Raw genomic sequence first — 26,380 nt, 5'->3', positions numbered from 1 at the left:
TTGTAAGTCAGGAATTTTTCACACCCCCACATTCATTAGAAGTATGTTTCTCAACCCCGGCAAATTTAAGATGTGTGGACTTCAACTCCCAAAATTCCTCAGCCAGCAAAGTTATCAAGGTTGAGAAATTGTGTTAGAATATACAAGCCAGTTCTCTGAAAACCTATAGTTACTGTACAATCCAATTGTTCTAGTTTTATAGCTGTGCAAAGTTTTATCAAAACAACAAAGGAAGCACAAGTCTACAAACAACCTAAATTTATAATTCTGCATTCAGATACTTGATCTTTCTCTGAATTAATATTGGTCCTGTTAACCGTTAATTGTCTTTCTGAGAAAAAAAGAAGTGTTCATTAAAATCTAAAATGAATAAACCTCTGTTTTGTAAAATCTTTTATTATTTGTTGCTTGAAACTACTATGGAGTCAAAATAGTCCCAGAGGCTAATCGTTGATAGGGATCAGTTCTGAAAGAGAGCACCTCGGATTTTTATAAAAGCCCCTGAAATAATTTTCAAAAACAAATATTCAATAACGGTAAAAAGTCTGTGATCTCCAACTATGATATGGCCCTGCGTTCTCCCATACTTGGTATTTCCTAAAAAAGAACATGAAACTCTTCCTGCATGTTTGGAGGAGTGAAATCCTAACAGATTTTCAAAATTGCAGTAATAAATGTCAACAGTCTTTTTAAAATGCTACCAACTCCTTTGTTATCTTCCAATTGTACCTTGCGATGCGGTTGTTGTCCTTGTTTCTTAACAATCCAACGTTGAATGGTCCAGAAGATAACACACTGCATCAACCTCATAGTTAAAGCTCCACAAGAATGAAAACATAGACTTGGATGTCAGAGGAGGAAAAGCGTAGACAATTCCGGTCTAGGCTGTGAGGATTAGACCTCATGCCAGGCCAATAAGCGCCTATTATCCCATCCATTGATTTTGCAAAATGCTTTAAGTACAGAGAAAGCATAGCACTGTCTCCAGCTCTCTCGAGGCCAAGGATAGACTTTGTTAATTTCCTCAGGTTTTAGAGGTAAGCAGTTCATCTCCATCCTTCTTGAATCTCCTTGCCATCTGGATATGGCTCTCTAGCCTATCTAATGCAGGAGTTGGTCTCTTCTGTATTTCAGAAGAGTACAGGTAGCTCAGACGCATTGTCCTACGAGATTGCCCAAAAGGTAATTCTCAGTTGTTAAATGCTTTTCATTTTGAATCTAGTAGTAGAAACTCCCCGTTTCCTTCCTTGATTTTTCCACGCTTGACTATAAATCTTTAAATCGTAACTGATGCAAAAATTGACTCCCTTCCTCGGTAAGTCAAGGTAAATATGAAAAAAAATATCTGTAAGATTTTTGCCTGTCTCATACATATTGTGAGATCTTTTGCTATCTCGTGCATATTCTGTAAACCAGCACTAAATTTTGCTTGACAAAATTGAGCTAGTTTGAGGATCCTGTTTCTGTCCTGTTTCAGAGGGGAAAAAAAGATCTTTTCTTCATTCAGTAACTTGTTCTGGTGGAACGACTTCCAGCAGCATCTGAAGATGCATGGTGATGGGCTCTGAAATACAGAGATTATCAGAGTTAAAGTAAAGGTAAAGGTTCCCTTTGCACATGCGTGCTAGTCATTCCCGACTCTAGGGGGCAGTGCTCATCTCTTATTTCAAAGCCAAAGAGCCAGCGCTGTCCAAAGACGTCTCCGTGATCATGTGGCCGGCATGATTCAATGCCAAAGACACATGGAACGCTGTTACCTTCCCACCAGTGCTGAAATCTAAAATTTGTTTTTTTAAAGACTTCTGTCCTTGTATCCATAAAGGATGTACTAATAAAGGAGACTATTTGTAGCCTGAGATTGAAATGAGGAGTCTTTGGCGCTCCCTCAGTTTGGTTGTTGTTGTTTTTACAAAGGTTTTGTTATCCAGACTAGGTAACATCATCAGTGCATAAAGGAAGTTTTAGGGAAAGAAAATGAGCTTGCAATTGGATGCAAAATCTACCTTTATTTGGATTCCAGAACTTAGCAGGTTTGCTAATAATTCTCCATTGGCTCCCATTTGCAATAAAGCTTAGTGAGATTATTTATAAAACCTCCATTCTTGGGTAGTTCCAAAGCTGATTTAACTTTCATTGCTTTATTGATGCTTGCTTTGCTCCGTTCCATTCATCCCTATCACCTCTTTTAATGAATATTTTAAGGACTGCATTCATTCTATTGCTTCCTTGGGAACAGGAAAATGGGCTAAACTTTTTTTTTTTTTCTTTTTCTTTTTCTTTTTTAAAGGAAATCTGTCCACCCTTTTTAGGTGGAAACCATCCACGTAAAACCATCCAGGGTACTTACCTGAGATTTTTTGAGCCCAGCCAAACTTATAGTGGACGAAAAGAACGTAAAAGATAAATCCGCTACAAATAAACAGGGCACAGTACAAATATGCAAACTCCGGCTCACTGATAATAGGAGCCAAAACCAGAACGATGGCCACTAGCACCACAACAAAAGGGATGATCAGTGGGATCTGTAGGAGAGAGCAGAAATGCTGTTAGGTAATTGGATGTAACTGGCAGAGCTAAATAGTAGAGCCTTGATAGTACAGGGGTTTAGTGCACCCTGTTATTAACACAGCTGCCTGCAATTTCTGCTGGTTCGAATCTCTCCAAGGCTCAAGGTTGACTCAGCCTTCCATCCTTTCTAAGGTAGGTGAAATGAGGACCCAGTTTGTGGGGGCAATAAGCTGACTTTGTATAAAATATACAAAAGAATGAAGGCTATTGCTTAACGCATTGTAAGCCGCCCTGAGTCTCCGGAGAAGGGCGGCATATAAATAAATAAAAAAAAAAAACCCTCTTGTTTCTAGCTGAAGATAACCAAAGATGGTCTTTTTACACCATCAACGTGGGGCCATTTGTTCCATGTGAACTTAATGCCCGATCCGATCTGTGTTTAGCTTGGCAATGTTTTGCTTTCAATCAGACTGATAGCTCCAATTATCAGTTGTTCAACTTCACTTTCAGAATTGGGAGAACCAGTGGTGGGATTTAAATTTTTTATACTACCGGTTCTGTGGGCGTGGCATGGCTTGGTGGGCGTGGCAGGGGAAGGATACTGTAAAATCTCCATTCCCTCCCCACTCCAGGGGAAGGTTATTGCAAAATCCCCATTTCCTCCCAATCAGCTGGGACTCAGGAGGCAGAGAATAGATGTAACCCAATAACATTTAGGAGTCAATTTTCCCATCTCTTGCTTGCAAGAGGACAAGGATGCAGGAGGCAAGAAATGGCTGCCCAGTGAAACGCCTCCTCAAGTCTAGGAGGACACTAGAATCTTCTGGGTTGTTACTTACTCTGATAGGCCTTTTCAGGTCTTTTCTTGTATAGCGCATAATAATCAGTCCCAAGACAGTTAAGCCATAGAAGAGCCAGACTGCAAAGCTGAAGTAGTTAATGAGGGTGTTGATGTCTCCGGGGAGGACATAAAAAAATGCGATTGTACCCTGAAAAAACGGAAGAAAAACACAAAGAAGTGTTACAGGAAGGAGTTGCCAAGTTCACGGTCTTGTAGTAGAGACCCTGATGCAGTGGCCATTTTTAATTCCATGTGTTCCATTCCCAGGTAGCCCTCAACGTACGACCACCATCGAGCCCAAAATTTATGTTGCTAAGTGAGATATTGGCTAAGTGAGTTTTGTCCCCATTTTAGCAGCACTGTTGTTAAGTGAATCCGGCTTATCAGAAGTCGCAAAAGGGGATCACATGACACACACACACACACCCGGGACACTGCAACTGTCATAAATGTGAGTCGGTGATCAAGCATCCAAGCGTAAATCATGTGACTGCAACGGTCATAAGTGCGAAAAGTGGTCATAAGTCACTTTTTTCAGTGCTGTTGTAACTTCGAACGGTCACTAAATAAACTGTTGTAAGTTGAGGACTGCCTGTATATTATTTTCTGGGGAGCCTCAGTTGAAACAGGCACAATTAGTTATGAAAGATGGACTCTCTAACTGATTTCCAACATGCAGTTCTCTTTGCTTTCTCTTAATACAAGAATCGCTAGAAAGATCTCCAGAAGAATAAGAATGAATATAAATAAGAAATAGTGTGAGATTTCAAGGATCCTTCATGAAAATTTTTGCTATCGCGTGCCAAAAGCGGAGGTAGCGCAGGGGGTTATGCGTGCACATGCCCACACCCATAATTCAATGTGCCCCTCCCCGCACATGTGCATGTGACCCTCCCCGCATTCCCCCTGCTTTTGGCACACGGTGGGCACGGTAGGCCCATTTTTTACCCTCCTTTCTAGGAGTCTGGGGAGGGCAAAAACAGCCTTCCCCACTCCCTGGAGGCCCTCCGGAGGCCAGAAACAGCCCATTTCTCGACTTCCGGTGGGCCCGGAAGGCCCAAAAATCAGCTGGCTGGCATGCACCGGAGCTGAGCTAGGCCAACATTCGCGTGCCCACAGATATGGCTCTGTGTGCCACCTGTGGGATGCGTGCCATAGGTTTGCCATCACGGGTATAGGGTTTCCTGCCTGAGCAGGAGGTTGGTCTAGAAGACATCCAATGTCCCTTCCAACACTTATTCTATTAAAATTAAATTATAGAGCCAAATTTGATAAGATTTTTTTTCTTTGAAGCTAGAAACTTTTACTTTGCTATTTGAGATATTATACTTACATAAAATATAATAGCGGGTGCCGGCGTTAAACGTTTAACGCTGATGTAGGATAAAACCTTTAACATGTGCCCTTCACGTCCAGCTACATAAGCCAGCCTAGAAAAGCAAAGTATGATATTATCTAGTTGGTAATGACGTATCTGCAAGAAAACAACCAAGCTCAGATACCGGTAGTCCTCGAGTTACGACCACAACTGAACCCAAAACTTACGTTTCTAAGTGAAACATTTGTGAAGTGAGTTTGCCCCCATTTTACAACGTTTCTTGCCACAATTGTTAAGTGAAGTTAGAAACACGGTTGTTAAGTGAATCTGGCTTCCCCACTGACTTTTGCTTGTCAGAAGGTCACAAAACCACTTGTCAAGGGCTGCCCCAAAGAAGAGGGAGTCAAACTATTCTACAAAGCACCTGAGGGTAGAACAAGAAGCAATGGATGGAAAGTAATCGAGGAGAGAAGCAACCTAGAACTAAGGAGAAATTTCCTGACAGTTGAGAACAATTAATCGGTGGAACAACTTGCCTCCAGAAGTTGTGAATGCACCAACACTGGAAGTTTTTAAGAAGAGGTTGGATAACCATTTGTCCGAAGTGGTGTAGGGTTTCCTGCCTGAGCAGGGGGTTGGACTAGATGACCTCCAAGCAGGGGTGAAATGCTCCCGGTTCGGACCAGATCTCCCGATCCGGTAGCGATGGCGGCAAGTGGTTTGGAGAACCAATAGCAAAAATCCCTGCGCCCCCCCCGCCCCCATGGGGATGCTGCAACTGTGAAAAACGGTCATAAGTCACTTTTTTTCAGTGCCGTTGTATCTTTGAACGGTCCTCAAATGAAATCTTGTAAGTTGAAGAGTCCCTGTATTTTGGACAAAAGGCTATTCGGTGGCATCAAAGATAAATCTGTTATAATGTCAACGGTTTTGTAAAAAAAAAAAAAAGGAGGCTTTGTGGCAGTGTTGCTTGACATGGAAAAGTAAGAAAAAGCTGCCCAAGCTGAACAAAATGTTCTCTTCTATCGATATCGATATTGATGCTCAGAAAGAACAACAAAAACAATAGTCAATGCAGCAAGAACACAAGATGATTCTCAGTCAGAACTAGTGGTGGGTTTCAAAATTTTTTACTACCGGTTCTGTGGGTGTGACTTGGTGGGCGTGGCATGGCTTGGTGGGCATGGCAGGGGAAGGCTACTGCAAACTCCCCATTCCCTCCCCACTCCAGGGAAAGGATACTGTAAAATCTCCATTTCCTCCTGATCAGCTGGGACTCGGCAGGCAGAGAATAGATGGGGGCAGGGCCAGTCAGAATTTTTACTAACGGTTCTCCAAACTACTCAAAATTTCCGCTACCGGTTCTCCAGAACTGGTCAGAACATGCTGAAACCCACTTCTGATCAGAACCCATGGATTTTCCATGGTATGCAACATTAAGATTTGGAGGCAGGAACAGAAAAATGGCATTTGGTTTGATCAAAGTGGTTGACAATGTCAAGACACGGAATGACTCTCACATCTCCAATGCATGAAGATCATTTATTATTTTATTTTATTTTATTTTATTTTATTTTATTTTATTTTATTTTATTTTATTTTATTTTATTTTATTTTATTATTTTATTTTATTATTTTATTATTTTATTTTATTTTATTTTTTCCTTCAAGTCAGTGTTGACTTTTGGGAACCATCTGGACAAGTCTCTGCCATTTTCTTGGCAAGATTTTTTTTGGGGGGGGGAAATTGCCACTTCTTTCTTTTTAGGGCTGAAAGAAAGTGTCTGGCTCAAGGTCCCTCAGCTGCCTTTGTGTGGGACAATAACTCCTGATCTTTTGGTTTACGGATTGTGATTTTAGTATAGTTAGACCATGTATAATTGACAGACTGGATTTTATCATAGATTTTATCTGTTTGTTATCTTATTCTAGAGTTTTTAATTGTATATTTATTGAGCGTTTTTATTTGTTCTGGTCTCTGGTCTATGACTGTAATAAAATTCTGATCTTGTGGTTTCTAGTCTGGTGCCTTAACCCATTGCACCAAACTGGTTCTCCATCTGGCCTATGCTATAATAAACGAAAGTGAAAATAGCACATTTAAGCTGCTTTGGCTGATAACCTCTCCCCCCAAATTTTCCCCTAGTAACCGAAAAGGTAAATGACTATTTTTTTTTTCCAGTTATCCTAATGTACCGCATCCCTTTTACCAGGAGCGTTGGAGAGGCATGAACTGATGTTGCCAAGTCCTCCTTCGGACCATTAAATTTGCACAATTCTTTAAGATAATGCTCCCACAGCAGTTTCCGTGTCTTAAAAACGATCGCGTGAATTAAAGAAGACACCTAAGAAGCCCAGAACTGCTCCATTGAGAAACAAGGCTACTAATTAACCGTGAAATTTGTCTCTAGCTTTGCGGTCTGACCCCAAAATCCTCTCCTCACTTGCTACAGAAAAAAAAAAATCACCAAAGACACCATTTTCCGTCATGGATGAGATTTCAGCGTCAGCCTGATAGAAAATAGTTCTTGTGTTGTATTTGAATCGGGGCTGCGGATTTTTTTAAAAAGCAGCACCGATGAATGAGATAGATCCAGACTGGGGAAAATGCCAGGAATATTTCAAATTCAACCTTTTTAGATTTTTACCTTGTAAATTACAGCTTTTCATCTTTTCCAAGGCCTCCTCTGATGACAGAATGAATTAGCTTCTGCAGTCTGTTTTGACAGCATATTTAGTGTCTTTAAAGCAATGGCATGAATTTCGAGCTAAGTAGCAGGGTGATGTATTGGTTATGAAAGATACAGGCGACTCAATTATTTGTTGTGGCCCGCCAGCGGATCTGGCAGCAGATTCGGACAGTGAGGAAGTTGGGGAGGAACATGGGCCAGTCCTGGAGTCTGGGGAAGGCTCTGATGAGGGCTCTGCATCGGAGGCAGAGAGGGGGCCAGGGCCGTATGCCAGTTATCAGCTGCCTTCGGAGTCGGACATCAGTGAGGCAGACGAACAGCTGGAGCCTGTTCCCAGCGTGCGCATGTGCAGAGTTGCCAGACGAAGGGAACAGCTAAAGAAAAAGGGTCGACTTGGGAGTAAGGCCACAGGTGGACGATGAAGGGCCCCTCCCAGAAGGAATAAAAGAGGAGCGAAAGGGGAGTGGAGTTTGCAGGAGGCAATTAGTTCATTACTGCATTCTTGCCAAGTATTGAGGCGTCTGAAAGATATCGGCCTGGCCGCTTTCCAAGCCCTCGGCTTTGGGCTGCTGGGGAAGCCTAAGTCAGAACATTATTAAAACATCGTACTAGGCTGTGCTGAGTTTTACCTGCCAGACGTGAAGCAAGTCCCATTGGCTGCCCCCAGGGCTGAAAGGGCCACGAAAAGAGGAACAATCCAAGAAGCGGGGTAAAGGACCCGATCCCCAAACGTCTGCAGAGATGGAAGGGAAAAAAGCACATCGCTTTAAACTATGAAGCACACAAGGCTGGCTGTAGAAAAAAAGATGCTAAAAATTGCCAGGGTTTTGGAAAAATCAATCTGTGGAATCCTTTTTCAGCCTCTGAGCAGTTTGGTTATTTTTTTTCAATGAGGTCCATAGGTGTCTTCTTTACAGGTTGTCCTCAACTTACGCAACTGAGGCCAAAATTTTAGTTGCTAAGTGAAGACAGTTGTTAATTCCACACCATTTTGCCACCTTTCTTGCCACTGTTGTTAAGTGGGTCACTGCAGTTGTGCAGTTAGTAACCTGATTGTTAAGTGAATCTGGCTTCCCCCGTTAACTTTGCATATCAGAAGGTTGCAAAAGGGGATCCTGTGACCTCAGGGCACAGCAACTGTCATAAATAGGAGTCAGTTTCCAAGCGTCTTAATTTTGATCACGTGACCACAAGGATGCTGCAATGGTCATAAATATGGAAAAACTGTCATAAGTCACCTTTTTCAGTGCCGTGGTCACTAAATGAACTGTTGTAAGACGAGGACTACCTGTACTAAAGCATTGCCCCCAGACAGCAACTTCATAATAATCTACTGGAGATGTTCTCCAGGTGATCTGATGCAGGGGTGAAATGCTCCCGGTTTGGACCGGTTCGTCTGAACCGGTAGTGATGGTGGCCAGTGGTTCAGAGAACCGGTAGCGATGGCGGTGCAAGGCTCTGCTCACCTGCCCAGTCATCATTACTTCCTGTTTTTTACCCTCTGCACATGTGCAGAAGGGTTTGCGCATGAACAGAGGGTCCGCTCACGCATGTGATGTGGCATATGCACTTCCGAACTGGTTGGGAAGGTAAGTAGATTTCACCCCTCATCTGATGCCTAGCTGTTGGATATAAATACAAGATAATTATATATACATATTTATATATATGTGTATAGTTAATATTTCGGGTTTCTTCCCGTGTAATTGTGGATATATCACTAAAAGGGTAGAATTTATATATATATATATATATATATATATATATATATATATATATATATATATATATATATATATATATATATATATATATATATTTACTGAGGTATAAAATGGAAGAAGAGGTAGTTAAAGATACCATGATTAGAGGAGCCAAAAATTTTGACTACAATATAGAATTGGAGAAATGGGAAAAATTATGAGAAATAAATATTAAATTGACTCTTTCAACGGCATTCAATGGCATTTCAGTTAAAAATGTTCTACAGATGGCACTTCACACCGGTACGACTTGCTAAAATGTCTCCAAACAACTCTCCAAATTGTTGGAAATGTAAAAAAATCCCCGGAACATATTATCATCTCTGGTGGACATGTCCCAATTGGAAAAAATATTGGATGAAAATTAGAAGTTGGATAGAAGAGGTAATTGGCTGTAACGCGGATTGGAAACCAGAAATGTTTTACTGGGGGATATTGAACAGAACTTACAATAAAGAAATTAGATATTTGATTCTGCATATAATTACAGCGGCAAGGATAGTCTACACACAGTCCTGGAAAAGTGAAAAGATCCCAACAGAGGAAGAAATAATTAAGAAAATCCTGGACTGTGCGGAGATGGATAAATTAACAAAAGAACTAAAAGAAAAGGAAGATAGAGAATATTATCAAGTATGGAATAAGTGGTATGATTGGCTCAAGATTAGGGAAAGTAAATGTGAATAAACGATGGAGAGAAGAAGGTGACAGATGTGTAAAATATTGTAAATGATTAAAAATAAAGGGACGATAAAGATAATGATAATAAAGGATAGGAAAAATGGGGAATGTATATAGTAGAAAGTAAGAGGAATGTAACTGATATGTAAAAAGAAACACATATCGTGTGTTTGTGTTTTGTATGTTGTGTTGTTGTTGTAAAATCAATAAAAATATTTTTTTAAAAAAAATACAAGATACTATGGTATATTGGATCAAGTTTGTCCACCCAAAAGATTATTTTTTGGAGAGTTCCACACAGTTGAGTTTGAATGTGTGGCCATGTTGTATCTCGCCCAGAAAGAGTCACAGCTACACAACAGATAGCTATTGACAATTTGTGTGTCCATGCAATTCCCTATGATACTTACCACTGCGACCGCTTGAGACTGCAACAGTTCTGTGGCTGACATGACCGTGAAATAAGAAGTATTGATCAAAATATAACACACCGTGACCAGGGGGATTCCAATTATTATAGACAGAGGTAGATTTCTAAACAACGTGAAAATACATGGCATTAATTCATGGGTATATTAAAGCTTGGTAGTTAATTAAATCTCCATATGTTTGCAGCTGAACAAACAATATTTATAAAGAAAAGGAACTTGGTTTATAGATTATGCTCTGCACTGCTCAGTGATCTTGATAAGGTTTGTTCTTTAGATGATGCTCAAATATTGCTACTATGGAAAAGGAGTTCCTACTTCATTCCTACTTCACGTTTTCATACCCTCAAAGATGATTGATTTAGCCACTTCAGGAAATCCAAAAATACCATCTTCCTGCTAGGTTTTTCTAATTTTTGATGGGTTATTCATCAGTATTTTTTTTTTTTAATTTGATTTATATGCCGCCCTTCTCTGGAGACTCAGGACGGCTTACAATGTGCTCAGCAATAGCCTTCATCCTTTTGTATATTTATACAAAGTCAGCTTATTGCCCCCACAAACTGGGTCCTCAATTTACTTACCTTAGAAAGGATGGAAGGCTGAGTCAACCTTGAGCCTTGGCGAGATTCGAACCTGCAGTAATTGCAGGCAGCTGGTCTTAATAACCAGCTTAATAACATTAAATTAATTTTCATTAAAAGTAATTCATATTCATACTTTTCATTAATTCCAACGTAGGAAGTTGGGTTTACCCAATTCAAAAGATACGTCAAGTCCCTTAAAGCAGTCCTCAGATTCTTGCAGATAGCAATAGCAACAGCAGTAGTACTTATATACCTCTTCGCGGTGCTTTACAGCTCTCTCTAAGCGGTTTACAGAGTCAGCACATTGCCCTCAACAATCTGGGTCCTCATTTTTCGACTTCCGAAGGATGGAAGGCTGAGTCAACCTTGAGCCAGTCAGGATCAAACTCCTGGCAGTGGCCAGAGTTAGCCTGCAATACTTCATTCTAACCACTGCACCACCCTGGTTCTTTGATTCAGAGTATGCAGAGTATTGATTTATTGCAATGAAAAAGAGGTTGGACCACAGAAAGTTCCCACTGGCTATGTAGCCCACTTTGCATTTACCATATTTTTCGGAGTATAAGACGCACCTTTTTCCCCCAAAAAAGAGGATGAAAATCTGGGTGCTTCTTATACTCCGAATGTAGCCCCATCCAGCTTCTCAAACGGAGGTTTCAGAGGCTGTAAAAAGCTTCGGAAACGAAGTTTCAGAGGCTTTTTTTCTGAAGCTGTTTCGGAGGCTTTCAGAGGCAGGAAAAAAGGTTTTTTTCTGAAACAGAGTTTCAGAAATTTCAGAGGCAGAAAAAAAAGCCCCCCCCCCAAAAAAAAGCAAGGCACAGAGCTCACAACCAAGGAACCTGTTGCTAAAATTCACCTCTGGGAACCGCTGACTGGGGCTATTCCAGGAGGCCGATACACCTGCCAATCAGCTTTTTTCTTATTTTCCTCCCCAAAAACTAAGGCGCGTCTTATATTCCGAAAAATATGGTATTTATTTCCTTAATGTTTATAGCTGCCCTACATGACATGCAACTTATTTGACTGGCTCAAGGTCAACTCAGTCTTCCATCCTTCCGAGGTCAGTAAAATGAAGACCCAAATTGTTGGGGGCAATAGGCTGACTCTGTAAACCGCTTAGAAAGGGCTGTAAAAGCATGGTGAAGCGGTATATAAGTCTAAGTGCTATTGCTATTGCTATTATTTATTATTTCAAAGCAGGGCCCTTGATGACACAGGTGGAAATTTTTAAATTCCTGCTATTGTCCAAATAAAATGCTGTTGTCCTCTCCTACCTTACCTGTAAGGATTTTTAAGCTCCTCTGTGATATAATTAAGTTGATTCCTGGAAGAAAAGAAACACCAATAGTTACTCTGTCCAAACTGCAATCCTAAATTATGCAGATTTAGAAGGAAACCTCTACAGAATCTGCTGGGAGTTAATAAACCACAGCAGGCTATAAAGTTAAGTGTTGATGATGGCCACAGCCATGCTGTGGAACGTCCTATTCAAGTATCTCAGACAAACCAGCTGGAGATGCCCTCTAAACCAGGGGTCCCCAACCTTTCGGACCTCAGGGACCATTAAATTCATCATTTTAAATCCCGTGGACCACTAATATGATCTGCCTAATGACCGGCTGGGTAGGCATGGCTTGGTGGTCAGGTGACTGGGTGGGCGTGGCCAACTGGATGTCATTCACGTCGAGGGGCGCCTCGCCAGCCTCTACTCACCCCTCCCCTCCCAGCCACTCCTTGCCTCTCCACCTGGGCTCCTTAGGGCCCCAACAGGAAGCAGTAGTTGGAGCTAAGCAGCCACCACGAGAAAGAGTTGGCAAAACAGCTCAGTTCAAATTGGATCTGACGGAGAAGGAGGCTCAGTAGAAGCATCTCACTGAGGACTAGGAGCATAGGCTTTCCAAGCAGAGGGAAGACTTGTGGGAGTGCAAGGCCAGGTACAGGTGCATGGAGGCTCAGCGGGCTGAGATGGTCAGCCAGTTCCAGGCCATGATGCAGTCCCACTGGAACGAGGCCCTCCGACTCTTCACCACCAGTGGCGCTTCCCTTCAGCCTTCGCCCAAAGCCCCCCACCAGGAGGCCGAAGCAGACCCCAAGTCAGAATTTCTGACCCCCTCCAACCCACACAAAAGACCCCGAAGGGGGAGACTCTCTGCAGCAACACAAACGTTCATTGCACGTATCCGTCCCAGGGGCCGTAGTTTGATGACCCCTGATTTAGTGCAAGATAAAAAATGCAAATAATTTTTCTCGCGGACCACCAAAATTTTCTCCCTGACCACCAGTGGTCCACGGACCACCAGTTGGTGACCGCTGCTCTAAACTCCTATCCATGATGGTCAACCAGTAGAAAACCCATGTTTAAGATACAGTCTCCACTAACATTATTTTCTCCGATATTGGTGTTGTAAACATGTGTATTCTATTGATGGTAGTTTGTCCATTGTGAATTTACTCAATTCTCTTTACACAGGCTATCAAGGTTTAGTCATCATTCTTTCCTTAATAGATTTTTAGCCAACAGATTTAATAGGCAATAGATTTTTCCGATGGAAAATCACTGGGAAGCCAATAAGACGGCGCTGAAGCCATCAGTTCTGGAGGTTGTTATAAAATCTTCCCCATTAACTAGACCTTTCCTGCTACGTATTTAAGACACAATATTAATTTCTATGCTTTGTAGAAAATAACATTAGCTACATAATTTTAATGGAACTGCAAAAGGAAATAAGGTGTTTCCTGATGCTTTCCCAAGGCAGAGAAGGTCACAAGTTGGAGTCAAGTGATGTCTCATTGTGGCCAAAAAAAAAAAAAAAACTTGTAAAGATCAGGTGTGATCATGTGATGCCTCACTTAATGACTGCTTTATTTAATGACAAATTTTCTGATCATAAGTTAAGGACTTATGTGGTACTCCACATGCATCCTGAACTGCAGTTCCTAGTATTTCATATCACTGGTCTTGGGACAATGAGAATAGTGATTTAGCAACAATGCAAGGAGAGCCAGTTCTCTATGCCTGCCTTCAAGCCCAAAAGGTCCTCTTGCCCTGACCATCATCTTCTAAAGCTTATTTTAGAAGCCATCTAAAATAGCAGCCATTCCCAGCTGAAACATGAGATTCTGTAACTACCTGTGCTTAAGTCTGTCTAAAGGAGAAGCGAGTTTCACCTTGATTGTTCATCTCTAAAGGTAAAAGGTAAAGGTTCCCCTCGCACATATGTGCTAGTCGTTCCCGACTCTAGGGGGCAGTGCTCATCTCCGTTGCAAAGCCAAAGAGCCAGTGCTGTCCAAAGACGTCTCCGTGGTCATGTGGCCGGCATGACTCAATGCCAAAGGCGTACGGAACGCTGTTACCTCCCACCAAAGGTGGTCCCTATTTTTCTACTTGCATTTTTACATGCTTTCGAACTGCTAGGTTGGCAGAAGCTGGGGCAAGTAACGGGAGCTCACTCCGTTATGCGGCACTAGGGATTCGAACCGCCGAACTGCTGATCTTTCTGATCGACAAGCTCAGCGTCTTAGCCACTGAGCCACCGCGCCCCCTGTTCATCTCTACGAAAAATCAAAACATGTAAAATCAGTTCAGCTGCTGTTGTCTTCAGGTGTCATGCTTCAGAATTATCTACCGGTGGGAACGATTTAATTGGAAATTAGGAAAATGTAAATAAGTTACCATCCATCATAGGCCCAGAGTCCACTGTAAAATGCCAGGCTTATGCCTCCCACGGAAATTGAGGAACTGTCAAAAGAATTGTTAAAATTTTTTGTGTTTCCTGAAAAACAAAAACAATATCCTATATGAATACTGTATGCAGCAGATGATCTGAAGAGCACCCTACAAAAATTTTCTCAACAACAAATCATCAAGTCTCTAGGATGCTGTGTAGGCATTTATTTAGACTGAACAATAAGATAGAAATTATTTAAAAGCAATGCAATAAATATTTTTTTAAACGTGTGTTTCAAAGGTGGGTTCTAAATTTTTTTACTACCGGTTCTGTGGGCGTGACTTATTTTGTGGGCGTGGTTTGATGGTCATGTGACAATTATTTAGGATTTAGCAGAGATATTGGTCTACCAGGCTTTTAACTGCTTGCAGAGCTGTACCGATCTACCCATTTATTTTTTTTTGCAGGCACTGGTCTACCCATGTATTTTTGCAGGCACTGGTCTACTCATTTGTTTTCTTTTAACATTGATCAGCAGCAAGGCGGCAAGAGTTTAAACAGTTATTTTCCCTCTAGCCATCAGCTGGGACTCAGGAGGCAGCAATAGATTGGGGGTGGGGCCAAATAAAAGATAAGAATAATGCGGGGGGTGGCGGGGGCATGGGGGGCAGAACCGGTTCGGTGATGTTATATCGTCACCACTACCGGATCGGGAGAACCGGACCGAACCGGGAGGAACCCACCACTGGTGTGTTTCCCATTACTTATGTTGTAGAGGAGAAGGAATTTCTGTCTCTCATTCTCTTTTTTTCTCTCATTCTCTTTTTCCTTCTCCCTCTCTCTGTCTCTCTCTGTTTCTCTCTCTCTCACACACACACACACAAACACACAAACACAAACACACAGAAACACTCTTCCATTTTAAGTTTCAGTAACAGTTATGAGGTGTTTTTCTTCATTTACAAGGAAGTTAATGAAACAAGCATTTCCCCAAGAAAAGTATGATACAGGTAGTTCTCAACTTACAATTGGTTGCTTAGTGACCTTCCAAATTACAACAGACCCCCAAAAGATACTTACGGCCCAGTTCCAAAATTCCGAAAGCTGGGATCACACTCATGGTCACATGGACTGCATTTTGGGCACTTGGAAACCAGACTGCATTTAGAGCCCTTTGCAAGGTACTGAAGTCAAATGACTCTCATTTACAACAATTTTGCTGAAAACCAGCATTTACTTATGGTTTTTGGCAAAAACACCCCATACTAAACAATGGGTTCACTTAACGACAGCCGCAAAAACGGTAGTAAAATCAGATTGATCACATGATCACGAGTGATCTGCTTTAGGATGATTATCTTAATTGACAGGCTTCCTTATAGGCATAAGCTGAGAACTACTTGTATATAAGAAGACTGAACTGGACTGGACTGGAATAGACTAGACAAGATGTTGAGACTCTAGAAAGAGTGCAGAGAAGAGCAACAAAGATGATTAGGGGACTGGAAGGTAATACATAACAGTTGCAGGAATTGGGTATGTCTAGTTTAATGAAGAGAAGGACTAGGGGAGACATGATAGTAGTGTTCCAGTATCTCAGGGGCTGCCCCAAAGAAGAGGGAGTCAAGCTATTCTCCAAAGCACCTGAGGGCAGGACAAGAAGCAATGGATGGAAACTCATCAAGGAGAGAAGCAACTTAGAACTAAGGAGAAATTTCCTGACAGTGAGAATAATTAATCAGTGGAACAACTTCCCTCCAGAAGTTGCGAATGCGCCAACACTGGAAGTTTTTAAGAAGATATTGGATCACCATTTGTCTGAAGTGGTGTAGGGTTTCCTGCCTGGGCAGGGGGTTGGACTAGAAGACCTCCAAGGTCCCTTCCAACTCTGTTATTCTATTCTATTCTATTCTATTTCTCAGACTAGACTAGACTAGACTATAAACCCAGTCTTTGCAGTGGGACGCAACGTCTAGATCAGCCTTTTTTAATCAATCAATCAGAATAGAGTTGGAAGGAATCTTAGAGGTATTCTAGTCCAATCCCCTACTCAGGCAGGAGACCCTTTACAATTTGAGACAAGTGGCTGTCCAGTCTCTTCTTAAAAACCTCCAGTGATGAAACACCCACAATATGAAGAACAGGTTGCAGGAATTGGGTGTGGCCAGTCTACAGAAAAGAAGGACTACGAGTGACATGTATTCCAGTGTTCCACTATTTGAGAGGCTGCCACAAAGAGGGGGTCATTTCCATTTAGCATTCCCCAGATCTACTGGATTTCTACTCCAAAAATTCCCTGTGGCCAAGCTCGCTTGGAATCCTGCATTTTGCAGACTTTCTCCGTCTGGTTGCTGACAATGTCAGGGGGTTTATGTATCTTTATAAGGGACAACAACATACCTTTGGCCAGGAGAACGATGCCACTTACAATGATAATGATGACAATCACCATTTTAGTAGCAGTTAAAATGTTCTGAAGATAGCTCGTCCATTTCACGCTCAGGGAATTCAGGACTGTAATGGCCACTGCAAGACAAAGACAGAGTGATAAAATAGTTAAAACATTGGTTTTGCCTCACTTTTAGTTTTTAGCTTAGTCTGAAGATGTAGATGCGGACAGAGAAGGCATGTAGGGTACAATCGCTCTGTTTCGTTTGTGGCCTTTTATAGACGGTTCAGACGTCAAAGTCATCTTTCATTAAAATCTTCCCAGGTTTTTCCATCATTCGTCTATATATATTTTTCTAACCACAACATATTCTTTAAGGAAGAGAAGTATGATGTTGAGATATTGAGATAAATTGTAAATAGGACAGAAGAGTAAAATTATTGCATTCAGCACATTGTTCACAGATTTTCTTTCCTGTGGAGGGAAATCAATCTTAAAAACTATCTATCTATCTATCTATCTATCTATCTATCTATCTATCTATCCATCCAAAAAACATCTGTCTGTCTGTCTATCCATCCAATTATTCATCCAAAAACATCTCTGTCAGTCTGTCTGTCTGTCTGTCTATCTATCCATCCATCCATCCAAAAAACATCTATCTGTCTGTCTATCCATCCAACTATTCATCCATCCATCCATCCATCCATCCATCCATCCATCCATCCAAAAACATCAATCTGTCAGTCTGTCTGTCTCTCTATCTATCCATCCATCCATCCATCATCCATCCAAAAAATATCTATCTATCCATTCATCCATCCAAAAAACATCTATCTGTCTGTCTGCCTATCCATCCATCCATCCATCCATCCATCCATCATCCATCCAAAAAACATCTGTCTGTCTGTCTGTCTGTCTGTCTGTCTGTCTGTCTGTCTGTCTATCTATCTATCTATCTATCTATCTATCTATCTATCTGTCATTTGTATCCCACCTTTATTATTTTCATAAATAACAGAAGGCGGCAAACATATCCAACACCCCTTCCTCTTTCTATTTTCCCCACAGTGACATCCCTTTGAAGTGGGTTGGGCTGAGAGAACACTCTGGCCCAAAGTGAAGCTGGCTTCACAGCTAAATCAGGACTTGAACTTATGGCCCTCTGCTTTCTAGCTTGGTGCCTTCACCACTAGATCAAGCTGGCTCAATTATACCGCCTAGACAGCCACAATCTCTTTCCAGCTGTATAACACTGACAAAGGACTTCTTCCATTCTCTCTCCTCCTCCAGATGCCTATGGAGATTCTCCGTCATCCAAGTCATGGTTGCCCCAATGGTTCTCCTCCAGATCTACTTCCGCTTCCATCTCTAGCTTGGTTTCCCTCCTTTAAGACTAAAGACTCACCAATGGCTGCTGTAGCCAGGCACTTAATGACCGCCACGGGAGGGTCACATCCTGGGTAAAACGGAGCTGACACATACTCTGCGAAGCTCAGGCAGATAATGGCGAAGGCGCTGGGCTTGATGACCATGAGGCTAGACCAGGAAAACAAGAAGGCAGGGATGGGTCCAAAAGCTTCCAACAGGTAAGGATATTCTGCTCCTGATTTGGGGATCATTGTGCCGAGTTCAGCAAAGCAAAGTGCTCCTGAAAGTGGAGTTTCAGCATTTTTAAAATTTATTTATTTAGTTTGTCAAACATGTATAAGATAACAGATATAAGTATAAATATGATTATGAATACGGGAAATGGGTACAAATAAATGGGGACAGGAGGACAAGGACGGTAGGCTCGCTGGTGCGCTTATGCACGCCCCTTACAGACCTCTTAGGAATGGGGTGAGGTCAACAGTAGACAGTCTAAGGGTAAAGTTTTGGGGGTTTGGGGAAGAAACCACAGAGTCAGGTAGTGCATTCCAGGCATTGACCACTCTGTTGCTGAAGTCGTATTTTCTGCAATTGAGTTTGAAGCGGTTCACTTTAAGTTTGTATCTATTGTGTGCTCGTGTATTGTTGTGGTTGAAGCTATAGTAGTCATCGACAGGTAGGCATTAATGCTGACGGTCAGACCTGCCTTAACTAGGGCTTCTAAATAAAAATGACCCTTAACTCCGTTTGTTGAGAAAAGTGTCGTTTACTAGAAATCAATTTTTTTTAACCATACCCTAAAGATACCCTGCAGACAATGAGCAGAATTGTCAGCAGAGGTTTCCCCATGGCTAACCTGCCACTGTAACCATTGCACCCTACCACCAGAAAAGTAAGCAGCGCTCTCCTGTTTGAGCAGAGCAAGGCTTGCAGCAGAGACACAGACAGCCAAAGAGGAATCAAATAGGTGAGTGTGATAAGTCATCTTTCCGTAACCCATCAGCAGTCCCTGAAGGTTGGGGGGCGGCAAATGTCAAATCTGATTTCCATCAAAACGGAGCAACGGAAGAAAGGATGTGAAAAAGACGCTTTCTGTAAAAAAAAAGAAAAAGAAATGGAGAACACGAGAAACGGTTTACCTAAGGTGGCCAACACTCCGCAGGCTGCCCAGATAACCAAGCAAGGTCCGATAGCTCCAACATTAGCCAGAACAGACTTCGGAGAAATAAAAATTCCCGAACCTATCACGGTTCCGACGATGACACAGATTCCACTGATCAGACCCACCTAAGGAGGGGGATTGAGAGGAGAAAAGCAAACCCATTTGAGATGTTTTTTTTATTTACAATCTATTTACAATTTACAATGGGTGATTGTTTGTATGATATTTACACGATATCATCAGAAGTGGACCTACGGGGGTAGTAAACCAGGTTCTGTTTACTGTGCTATTCAGCAGCTTCTGACAGGTTCTGGAGAACCGGTAGCGGAAATTTTGAGTAGTCTGGCAAATACCACCTCTGGCTGGCCCCAGAGTAGGGTGGGAATGGGGATTTTCTAATATCGTTCCCCCAGGAGTGGGGAGGGAATGGGGATTTTGCAGTATCCTCCCCCTGGAGTTGGGTGAGAATGGGGATTTTGCAGTATCCTTCCTCTGGAGTGGAGAGGGAATGGGGATTTTGCAGTATCCTTCCCCTGGAGTGTGGTGGGAATGGAGATTTCGCAGTATCCTTCTTCTGCCATGCCAACCAACCCATGCCCACAGAACCAGTAGTAAAAAAATTTGAATTCCACCACTGTAATTAACCATCGGTCAGATGGAAGAAACGAGTACAGTAATAAATTATCTAGCATCTTTGTGAATCTTACACGCTTGCAACTTTGGTTTACAATGCAACACAAGAGACACCAATAAGCAATGCATATTGCTATACTGCTGCTTTGACTGAATCCCTTCCCATCACAAGGAACCCCAAGTAGCATTCTGGAAAGTCAACTTGATTTCAGAAGACTCACCAAGGTTCGAAACCTAAGAACTATCTTCTCAGTCTAGGAAGCTAATGTTGACGTCAGCCACTCATTGGGTATCAGGCATGGTAAGATATGGAGGATTTTGAACAGATGTTGGCACCCATGCTAATCCATCCTCTAACTCACTTGTAACTCCTTAGTAATGAATCTGACTGCATGAGTCTAAGGCACTACTTTGGAGGAGATATCTTTAACAGCCATTTCCTCCAAGTGTGCTGTGTACCTCATGAGCTTTTCTGCCAGTGGAGGACCAGTGAGGTTTCTTAAGATCAATGATTCTACACCGCCATGTTTCAGGAGTGACTTTTGTAATGAAGGGCTTTGTACTTTTCATCCACTTTACATCTAGATTTGTTTTTGGGGAGGAATAACTGATGGACCTTGGCCAGTTGTAAAGTCAACTTCCTACTTAGTGCATCAATCTGAATTAAAGCATTGAGCATTCATTGATAATATGGATGTCGTACCTAGAAGTGGCCTGGAAGCATTTCATCGGCTTGTTTGGAAAGAAAATCGTGCTGTTAGATGTATCTTTGACCTGATCTAATAAAACTCTTTATCTACTTCAAACGACTGTGTTTCCCTGAAAATAAGACCTGTCCCAAAAATAAGACCTTCCCCAAAAATAAGCCCTCCTCCAAAAATATTTAACTGCATGCGCAGCCGGTTCCCGCCATTTCCTCTGGTTAGGGTTAGGGAGACAGAGCTGGAAATCAGGTAAGAGGGCAAGAGGAGCCCCAACTTGCTCCACGTGCCCCAAAATAATAAGAACTCCCCGAAAATAAGGCCAAGCGCTTATTTCGGGGTTCAAAAAAATATAAGACAGGTTCTTATTTTTGGGAAAAGATGGTAAATGGTCCCAAAACAGCTTTTCTAATCTCTTTTGTTCCAGATGTGTTGACATATCTGGATGGGTTCCCAGTCATCAGAAACGGCGAGTGGGAATTCTGAAGGAATCTTCTCCAGAAGGTTTTCAGCCTTCTGACATAATCAATATTCTCTAAGTGTTCAAAAAGAAAAGAAAAGCCATTCCATATTTCCAGGATCAAAGATCTGGTTAGCTAATTTACCTTCAACCAAATTTGTTTCCGCTAGTAAAATAGATCAGTTCTTTCCTAGGATTCATATATTGTTTCAAATCTTCAAATGCTATTCGTTATCTAATTCTGTCTGATACCCAAACCCACCAAATAATTAAGACAGCAAAAACACAGGCATAAATCAGACTCCTGTTCCTTTCAACAATACAAATTAACAGCTTGGGCTACAATGCAAACATTAACCCGACATTCCAGGGAGCAGAAGTTTTTTAAAAGTTCTTGTGAACTTTGTTAACCTATTCTACAATCCCTGTTCTACTAATTAACGTGTTAACATGGAAAGGGGAAGGCGTGCTTGGCTTGCTCTTTTGGCACTATAGAAATGAAATGTTCACCTTGGATTCATATCACATCTGAAACCAGAAATCACACCTTGTAGGGTGTGATTTCTCGTTTCAGATATGATGTGAATCAAACGCTGGCATTACAGGCACGGGGAAAGAAGATATTGTTTTGCCCAAGGAGGCAAAAGTGGAAAAGGATTGTCATTTTTCAGAATGCATCTGGATGACCCAGACAATGTAGAATAGAATTGATTAACAGAGTTGGAAGGGATCTTGGAGGTCTTCTAGTCCAACCCCCTGCTTAGGCAGGAAACCCTACACCACTTCAGACAAATGGTTATCCAACATCTTCTTAAAAACATCCAGTGTTGGAGCATTCACAACTTCTGGAGGCAAGTTGTTCCACTGATTAATTGTCCTAACGGTCAGGAAATTTCTCTTTAGTTCTAAGTTGCTTCTCTCCTTGATTAGTTTCCACCCATTGCTTCTTGTCCTGCCCTCAGGTGTTTTGGAGAATAGCTTGACTCCCCTCTTCTTTGTGTAAGCCCATGAGATATTGGAAGACTGCTATCATGTCTCCCCTAGTCCTTCTTTTCATTAAACTGGGAACATACCCAGTTCCTGCAACCATTCTTCATATGTTTTAGATTCCAGTCCCCTAATCATCTTTGTTGCTCTTCTCTGCACTCTTTCTAGAGTCTCAACATCTTTTTTACATCGTGGCGACCAAAACTGGATGCAGTATTCCAAGTATGGCCTTACCAAGGCATTATTAAGTGGTATTAACACTTCACGTGATCTTGATTCTATCCCTCTGTTTATGCAGTCTAGGATAAGCCTATGTCGTAACTCAACAAAGCTCTTGTGGTTGCATGGCTTCCCGATCACTGTAATTGATGCTGTTTGCTTGTCTCCTCCTTCTGTACCAGGCCTCCTGGAAAGCTGTTAAGCCTCTCCTGTTTTTTTCGGTCCAATTTGAACCTCAGGTGGGAAAGTGTTATACCTGGAATCTCTCATTGTTATGAAAGGTAATATTACCTGCTAAATCAATAAAGGAGAAGGAGAGTGTTGCAACCAAAGATAAAAAATTAACTAGATGTGTAAACTATCTTGCAAGGTGAGCCACAAAATCGTACGTCTAAGGATATTTAGTTGTTTAAAAGATTGTATTATACAAATCTTGCCTCTTTCTGTAAGTTTGTGGATTTAGGTTTCTTGCTGGTAACAGATACATCATCAAGAGCCTGGCTTCCACTTTGTTTTCTGTGTCTTACGTTCTCCATCACCTTTCCGAGTGTTGACAAACCTGCCAATATTAGCAATCTCTGCAAACAACACAAAAGTTACCAATAACTATATTAATACCAAATGTTATCTAGAGGTTACATTATAATTCGTTTGCTCCCTCCAGTCCTTTAATTTTAATCCAATGAAGACAAATAGCATGGTTACATAATGAAAACTAAGTAATTATCAGCAGCCGGATGGAATACAACAGTTACAAACTCTAAATTCACCAGGATCAGAAAGCGCTTCTGATAAGTCATTCTTTTCAAACAATAATTCAGAAGGTCTGTGAAAGTGAGTGAAAGTGTCTCCCATTCAGACCGAGGGCAGAAAACGCTGTCATCACTCTGAAATGTTTCTGTAGAGAAATTTCGCTTAGCGACAGTAATCGCTGGGGGCTCAATTGTAAATTGAGAACTACCTGTATTAAAACCCAATAAAATGGATCCCTCTTTTTTTTCTCCTGCATTACTGTACCTGCCTAGCTGGTGTGACAAACAGGAGCAAAAATGGAAGATCATGATAAAACAAACACCCCCCCCTAAAAAAAAATTGGTTAATCTGTTTCTTAATGTCGACATCAGAAAATCGTCTGGCAAAATCTGAACTACTTTTACCACAATTTATTACTTAAATGTGCTTCAGGAAAATGTTTCAGCAATGTGAACTGTATGACCACAATTCAACACATCAGAAAGATTGGCGTCTGAACTTTGGAATTGCAGTTTGCTGTTTTCTGCTTGAGGACAAGACATGACTCATAGCAAGGATCTCATCGGATGAGAAGAAAATTTGCCATAAAATGGATTATTGCGGGTTATGGAGGCTGCTTATTGGATAATTTACTTGAAAGTATTCACCTGATTATTTTAGTTTGTTGGCTTTTTCTTTTACGTTGTAAATTTTATGGATGGTTTTATCTTTTAATCAGTATGGTATTCTTTCATTTAAAAAAAAAAAAACTTGGTGGGTTTTTTTTTAAAAAAAAATCTTTTCTACTCAGCAGCGACCAGAAGTCATAAGCGTTGAAATGTCAAATGTCAAAATTCACATTTTAGGAAGGAATGTGACATTTTATGAAGCGCTTTGGATTTATCAAGCCTGGGGCTCAGCAAAGAGAATTATTTTACATAGTTGGAAGGAAAGGGGTGCTCCTCGCGTTAAGGAATGAATTCAAGGTTTGTGCCCTTTTTAAAAATGTCTTTATGTTCCAAAGATCAGAAGATGAAACAGTTTGTTCCTATACAGCCAAGGTTATATTACAAGTGTTAAGGACAGAACTAATTTTACATTATTTGGATCTTATTTTTTTTCCTTTTTGCCTACGTTCTCCTTATTTACTCCACTTTAGTCCTATATATATGTATGTATGTGCTTTTTTACTATATTATCATTGATGCTTTTCTTTTCTTGACCAATGCCACAGAATATAATCCTGGGAATTTCTTCATTTCTTACACTTGTATCCTGCCACCAGAAGTGGGTTTCAGCAGGTTCTGACCAGTTCTGGAGAACCGGTAGCGGAAATTTTGAGTAGTTCGGAGAATCGGTAGTAAATATTCTGACTGGCCCTGCCCCCATCTCTTCTCTGCCTCCCGAGTGCCAGCTCATCGGGAAGAAATGGGGATTTTGCAGTATCCTTCCTCTGGAGTGGGGAAAGAATGGAGATTTTACAGTATCCTTCCCCTGCCATGCCCACCAAGCCACACCCACCAAGCAATGCCACGCCCACCAAACCACAACCACAGAATCGGTAGTAAAAAATTTTGAAACCCACCACTGCCCGCCACAGTCAATACAACCAGGATTAACTGGGAATCTCTTGTCACAGAATATAAATGGACCACACTGGACTCACAATGGAAACAACCATACTTGAACAATAATGGGAACCTTTGGGGATTCATTAAAGCAGCCAGATCTGCTTTCAGAATCCTTTGTTATTCCTGGAAATACATGTAGCTGCTTTAAGGAACCATCGAGGGATCCAACATTTATAGTTCAAAGCAACTTTTTAGACCTGAATCCAAAACTTTTGTTCATGTGCTTTTGTGGAAATCTGGTATGAAAACAGCAGGGGAATCTTAGTGCCAATTTTTCAATTGTCACCAAATATTGGAGACTCAAATGGTCCAAGCAGGACTGTTAAAGCCTCAAAGATTTTTGCTCCAATTTGCAACAATTTCTTCAGTTACAGGTGAATATTAATCTTAAAATAGGTGATTTCTCAGCCTGGGTAAGTAAGTAAGGCTTCGGATGGAGGGAAATTTAACTTATTAGGGAAAAATATATATGAAATATATATAGAAAAAAAAAACTATGAGAAAATTGTGAATTCTGGACAATATTGCTTCAGATATGACTATTTTTTCATTACCCAATGCATTTTCCATGACAAATGGATTGTTTCATCACCATCACCCCACACATTCACAATCTAGCACAAATATTTAAGGGTTTTAATATTTACCAGTAACTTACTTGAGTTTTTCTAAATACATTCTTTGCCAAAAAAGGGTGGGGTTTGTGTTTTTTGTTTTTTGTTTTGCTTTACTGTGATTTTTTTTCCTCCCTGTTCATTATATTTTGTGTATTTTGTACCGAAACAAATTTCTGTTTGTTTTTATTTGTAGTTTCATCATCAGAAGTGCCTTATCTGCATTCTAAATAGATAGATCGACATCTTAAAATGCTCATCTAGAAGATTATGTGTAGATACAGGTAGCCCTTGATTTAACAACAGTTCATTCGGTGACTGCTCGAAGTTACAATGGCACTGAAAGAAGTGACTTACGACCGTTTTTCACATTTACGGCTGTTGCAGCCTTCCCCGTGGCCACGTGATCGAAATTCAAACACTTGGCAACTGACTCATACTTATGACGGTTGCAGCGTCCCGGAATTCTATGATTCCCTTTTGCGACCTTCTGACAAAGCAAAGTCAACGGGGAAGCCAGATTCACTGAACCACCAAGGGTTACTAACTGCAATGATTCAACTTAACAAACGTGGCAAGAAAGGGCAAATAAAACAGGGCAAAATTCACTTAGCAACTGTCTCACTCAGCAACCTAAATTTTGGGCTCAATTGTGGTCGTATGTCAAAGACTTGCTGTATTCTGTGTACCTACTAAAAGATGCATCGTTCTTATTCCTGAACAAGAGTTCAGAGGGCTGAAGTTCTACAGATTTCCTCCCACCCTTTGAATGGCACAGGTAGAAATTTAACCACAAAGTTCCAGGATAATCCTAATAAATCTTAATTTCTTTTTACATGTAATAAGTCTGGTTTTTTTTAAAAAAAATACTTTTGAGCTTTGATCACAATTTGGGGATTGCTAAAGACTGCTCATAACTTATCCCCTGCCTTTCAGCGGGGAACTAAGAATGTCACTTACTGTGGTCGGTCTTGTGCCTATGTCATCCAAAGAATCC

The 26,380-nt window shown here is 41.2% G+C and overlaps 1 protein-coding gene across 1 annotated transcript; it reads right to left on the bottom strand.

Moving 5' to 3' along the window:
• Nucleotides 1-1,242: 1,242 nt before the first annotated feature.
• Nucleotides 1,243-26,380, bottom strand: SLC7A9 (solute carrier family 7 member 9). The gene is made up of 13 exons (XM_070952740.1): nt 26,344-26,380; nt 22,844-22,984; nt 19,384-19,531; nt 18,282-18,524; nt 16,885-17,010; nt 14,490-14,589; nt 12,096-12,140; nt 10,212-10,335; nt 7,987-8,090; nt 4,683-4,779; nt 3,348-3,497; nt 2,348-2,522; nt 1,243-1,564 (listed from the first exon to the last, which is right to left on the bottom strand). The coding sequence occupies exons 2-13, from the start codon at nt 22,940-22,942 to the stop codon at nt 1,500-1,502; spliced, it is 1,476 nt and encodes a 491-aa protein (XP_070808841.1). The 5' UTR covers nt 22,943-22,984; nt 26,344-26,380; the 3' UTR covers nt 1,243-1,499.

Source organism: Pituophis catenifer, unplaced genomic scaffold (genome assembly GCF_029215685.1).
Source record: "Pituophis catenifer annectens isolate HBS135680 unplaced genomic scaffold, rPitCat1.0.hap2 SCAF_13, whole genome shotgun sequence".
In the NCBI taxonomy this organism is placed as follows: domain Eukaryota; kingdom Metazoa; phylum Chordata; class Lepidosauria; order Squamata; family Colubridae; genus Pituophis; species Pituophis catenifer.
This window is presented reverse-complemented; position numbering and strand designations above follow the sequence as displayed.